Genomic DNA, 5,202 nt, shown 5'->3' on the forward strand with positions numbered 1-5,202 from the left:
ATCTCTGGCCTGTACCCCAGTTCTGTATGAACAAATGAATAAATCTTAAAAAAAAAAAACAAAACAAAACACTGTGAGTTAAAGCATGAATAGAAACAAAAACAAAAGCAACAGCTCTCTCTCCAAGGATTTCGGATGTTAGATTTATCAGACAGAGCGTAAAACAATCAGGTATATAATATTTTAACAGAGAAAAAACAAAAGAGAAGAAACAGTGTAAAAATGATTATGTATATTTTGGGGGGGGGGAAGCCAAGAGAATTCTCATGGCTGACGAGAACAAGAGGCAGGGGAAGAGGTCGCTCGGGCCGCCGTGCAGGCGTGATCGTGTGCAGGCCGAGGCGGTCTGCTCCGGGCCCTTCCCCGGCCCCTCTTCCCAAGACCGAAGATGACGGCGACTTTGTGTGGCCTATCATGTAGCCAACACCTTATAAATACTCATTTCTTTAACCTCCCGATCCACCTGCCTTACACTCTCGTCTGCTGCCGGAGACTCTGACACGCCTCTGGCACACAGGCATTCCTTTCTGCCTCACAAATCAGCTGACATTAAGCTCCCACAGGCTGTGTCCTCCCATTTCCTTCGCACGTGGCGAGGCGAGCGGACACCTTGATGACAGCACAGGTCTGCTGGAAGAGCAGGCCCTGGCTGCTTCTTATTCCTTCACACCGGGGCCCAGCCATGAGGCTTCCTGACACGGTTTTCCGGCTGCCGTCTCTGCGCCACACCTCCCCAGACGTCCTTCATATTGCAACTAGAATTAAAAATTTAAAGCAAGCTTTAAAACGTGAGTATTACTTCCGTTCCTCTGCGGCCGGCTCAGAGCCCGCCTCCCTGTGACTCAATGAAATGGCTGTTTACTTGTCCACGGGCCAGTTTGTATCTCCCTCCCTGAGGGATGTGGCCTAGCTCAGCCAGGCTTCAGGTCCCAGAACAGGGTTGGCCCAACGAGCAGAGTGTCCAGAGCCTAGGAGGCCACATAGACCCGGGCAGTGTGCAACAGGGAAGCGCCCGCGTGGGAGGAAGAGATGAGCTGTGATTTCAAAACAGAGACCAGCCTGGGCGGGAGCCAGAACTAGTAGGAGCCGCTCTCACAGGCTTGGGGAAGTGGGGCTGCCTGCCCCCCGTGACCTGGGCCTGGCCCTGGAGATGGCGGCGTCTTCTTGTCTTCAGCATTTAAAAAGTATGGGGGGCCCTCCCTGGTGGCGCGTGGGTTAAAGCGCTGACCCAGCAGACCCCTCCTGCCTCCCCGCTGCTCCCCTCAGCAGTGTGTTTCAGTAGATCTGCCTGTTCTGCTCCCCACTCTGTCTCTGGTGAAGCCTCTCACCCCCCACACTTCTGGCTTGTACCCCATTTCTACATAAATAAATAAATCTTTAAAAAAAATAGTGATGTGTCAGAAATGGAAAGACTTCAAGAAAAGTAACAGTGTAAGGAGCATGGAGTAAGAAAAATGGACTCTGAGCAAAGGCTAAGTGATTTGGGCCTTAGGCAGGACAGGGGAGGCTGACCCAGACTGTCTGTCACATCTCCCTGTCCACTTGCCAGGTGCTGAGGGACCACAGGGTGAGCAAAAAGGGGTGCTGGCTCCCCACATTCCCATTTAGGGATCTGAGATCTGTCTCACTGTCAGGGACCCTGAAGAAAAGCCTCCTACCTCTTCTCCCACAGGAGGGCACCAGGAAGGATGGGAAGTGAAAGATGCTGGTGGGCACGGAAACGTGGTCCAGGCCCAGCCCCTGATGAGGTGGCCGCGCAGGCGCCGGGCAGCGCCTGAGCCGGTCCTGGAGGGCAGAGGTGCACGGCTGGGCTCCCCGGGGCAGAACCGTGACAGAGCCACGCACACGCGTGCGCGCACCCTGCCTGCTTGAAAGGCCACCTTGGGCCTCCGGCCTGGAGTCCGAGTCCACTTCCCAAGCCGTGTCCCCCCCAAGCGACATCATCCTCATCCTGCCCCAGGCTGGGGCTCAGGCCTCACCCTCAGCCGCCTACTCAGCCTCTCCACTGCCAGGTCTCACCCTGCCTGTCTCAGGTATTCTAGAAGGCCTGCATGACCTGTCCCCAACCTGATTGAACCCCATCACGCAGCATCCCAGCCGCCAGCCCCCCCCACCCCGCTCGCCGGGCATCGGCCCACCTCCTCCTGCCACGCTCGAGCTGGCCTCTGCCCGGGGCTGGGCGCCGCTGTCTGTCCTGCCAGCTGCCGCTCCCAGCACACCCCCTCGGGGAGCCCCCCGGCTGCACTGGCCAGTGTGTGCCTTTCTCACCTCCTTAAACACCCTCCACCCTGTCCCCGAGGCCCCGCCGGCAGGGACCCCATCTTTGCCACCTCATCACACTCCGGCTGAAGAGGAGTCATATAGCCGTCAGGAAATGATGAGCTGCGTGAACACCTCCTCTGAGTTCCGGCCCTCCCTGCTTCCCAAGGAGGTCCCTACTGTCCCCCTCTTCCTGACCCTGCGGTCCCAGAGTGAAATGGCCAGAGCAGCAGAAAGGTCCTGGGCAACACTCGGGATCTGGGAGCCCATGAGGGGCTCCCTCCCTGGGGACCTCCGGGCCGGGATTCTGAAGAGGAGGATCCTGGTCAGTCCGCAGATAGGGGGGCGGCCCTCAGCGATGGTCAGTCCGCAGATAGGGGGGCGGCCCTCAGCGATGGAGTTTAGAAAGGAGCCACGAGCTCCTGCCTGGGCCTCTTCAATCACACCCCAGCTCTTTTGGAATTTAAAAACTTTATTTCCAGAAGCAGAAGTGTTCTTACAGAACTCAAGGGGTCGGCCTGTCGGTAAAACGCAAGTCCCCTTTCCCAAGTCGCGGCCGCCGGAGGGGTTCAGAAGCCACAGGCAGCCCTGCTCCCCCGGCGCCCGTGCTTTGGGGGGGCTGGACCCCTTCCGCTCAGCGCTCGCGCTTGGCCTCCGGCTTGTCTCTTCTGCATCTTCCATAGAAGCTCCATTTCCACGGGAAAGAGACGGCCCCCAGCAGCCCTGGAGAGGGCGTTTCCATGGGAAACAGAAGGGCGGGCAGGGGCTCACAGGCCGCACAGCCGCTCCACCTCCTCCTCACAGGCGTAGAATTTCTCAAAGAGCTCGGCGGAGGCGCCATTGCACTCGAACCACCTCCTCAGTGTGCCCAGGGCCAGCAGGGCGTCCGCTTTGGTGGGCAGGGGCTCGGAGGCGCCCTCCCCGCGCCCCTCCTCCTCCGTGCCCAGCTCCTCTTTGCACGCTGCAAGCCCGGGAGCCTCCCCCTCCAGGTCCACAAAGCGGCCAAACTCCTCACGGCTCAGCCCAGTGGGGACAGGTGGCATCTCCGTGACCTTGCCCGGGGCCAGGGGTGCCTGGCAGGGAGCCAGCCCCTCCTGAACAAAGCTGCTGAGGATGAGCTGGGCGGGCACCTTGGCCCAGGCCGCCGCTGCCAAGTGCAGGGCGTCCAGCACCGTGATGCCCGCCCCTGCCCGGGCCAGCGAGGTCCCAGTCCTCTCGCTCTGGAGGGCAGCCAGCTTGCCCAGCAGCCGGTGCCGGTAGTGGGCCTTGAAGGCCCGGACCACGGAGCCGGGCAGGGCGGGCGTGGTGCTGGCGGCGGGCAGAGGCAGGAGCCTCACGTGGCAGAGCCCGGGCAGGCCTGCCAGCTCCGCCCCCACACGGGCGGCCAGCAGCAAGGCGACCTGCCGGCCCTGCCGCCCCATGTCCCGGTCAAACTGCGCCAGCCAGTCTGCCCAGGGGGTGTCCGGGTCAGGGTGGTAGGAGGCGGGCAGAGCCTCCCCGCGGACCCCAAGGAGGCACCCGGGGGCCGCGAGGAGCCCGCTGACCAGCACCCGCCGCTTCTCCGTGCCCGAGCTGTTGGCACACAGCAGCACCCGCGCTCGGTCGCTCGCGCCTACACTGCCGCCGGGCACCGCCCGGTACAGCAAGGGCACTTCAGCACAGCCGAAAACGTCGTCCGCAGAGAAGTCTCTGAGGGAGAGGGGTGGCTGGGCCTGGGGTGCGGGGCCCGGCGGCCGCTCGGGCGGGCGCCGAGGCACCGGGACGTGCCGCGCCCCAAAGCCCACGTTGTTTCGGCGCTTCCAGCGGACCAGCCAGCCGACGCTGGGCACAAAGTCCTGGCCCATGATGTCGGCCAGCTCCTTGGCCTTGCGCAGCAGCATGGGCCCCGTCACGTCCCAGGCCCTGGCCCGCGCCGCGCGGTACCAGCACAGCAGCGCCTCGTCGATGCCGCTGTACTTGGACTCCCGCCTGCGCTTGCGCTCCCGGTGGGCTGTGCCGCTGCACCAGTCGGCCAGCAGCTTCTCCTTGTTCTTGCAGATGCGCGAGATCTGCGGCTGGGACACCTGGAAGCGCCGGGCCACCTCCGACTGGGACATCTTGGACTCGTCCAGGAGTTCCAGCACCTGGATCTTCTCGGCCAGGGACAGGGCGTGCAACTTCTTCTTGCTGCTCAGCTCCATCGCTTCTCCAGGGCGCCTGGGGGAGGGGCACGCGGGGGGGGGCAGCTGAGGCCAGGTGGCAGGGCAGGAGCCCAGCAGGGAGAGGGGACTGGGTGGGGACAGGAGGGCGCTGGGGAAGGCTGGACCGGCTGGGAGCCCCGGGGAGGTGGGAGGGCCCCGCTGAGCGAGCAGAGCGGCTGTCACTCAGGAGAGCCAGAGCGAGGCTGGGGAGGGGGCTGACGGGCCAGGCTGGGGTTTGGCATAATTGGGGGAGAAAGAGAATAGAGTCGAGGGGACAGCTACAGACAACAAAGACGCATGGGTGTGGGGGCCGAGGGGGCTGGAGCTGGGCAGGCAGGTGTGGGGGACAATGGCCCAGAGGGGTGGGATCCCACCAGGGGGGTGGGAGTGAGGGCCTGGGCTGCATTTGGATGCTATTGGGGGGCCTAGCAGTGGGTGAACAGAGTTGGGGTGACAGGTGTACAGACGACAAAGAAGACCAGATTGGGGCCGAGGGAGCAAACCTAATTTGGTGCTGGGTCCGGAGGCGGTGGGGCTGGGCGAGGGTCCACCTGGGGGCTCTGGGGGCGAGGGAGCGAGCACGGGACCGAGGGGGGCACAAAAGGCCCAGGGGTGAGGAGGCCCGGGGGTGAGGAGGCGGGGGGGGGGGGTGTGAGGAGGACCCGGGTGAGGAGGCCGGGGCAGCGAGAGGGACGGTGTCCACAGCGGGAGGGTGCTGGCCTGGGACGGGCACCAGGGCACCGGGCCGAGCGACGGGGACCCA

At 63.3% G+C, this 5,202-nt stretch overlaps 1 protein-coding gene across 1 annotated transcript; it reads right to left on the reverse strand.

Moving 5' to 3' along the window:
- Positions 1-2,732: 2,732 nt before the first annotated feature.
- Positions 2,733-4,439, reverse strand: TIGD3 (tigger transposable element derived 3). Its single transcript, XM_004683352.2, has one exon. It carries the CDS (start codon positions 4,437-4,439, stop codon positions 3,027-3,029), a length of 1,413 nt encoding a protein of 470 aa, XP_004683409.1. The 3' UTR covers positions 2,733-3,026.
- Between the last annotated feature and the right edge of the window lie 763 nt (positions 4,440-5,202).

The sequence above is a fragment of the Condylura cristata genome, unplaced genomic scaffold, assembly GCF_000260355.1.
Source record: "Condylura cristata isolate star-nosed mole 26May11 unplaced genomic scaffold, ConCri1.0 scaffold00015, whole genome shotgun sequence".
Taxonomy (NCBI): domain Eukaryota; kingdom Metazoa; phylum Chordata; class Mammalia; order Eulipotyphla; family Talpidae; genus Condylura; species Condylura cristata.

Coding starts and splice junctions, on each gene's coding strand:
- TIGD3 (XM_004683352.2), bottom strand. CDS start 4,439: ATGGAGCTGAGCAGCAAGAAGAAGTTGCACGCCCTGTCCCTGGCCGAG.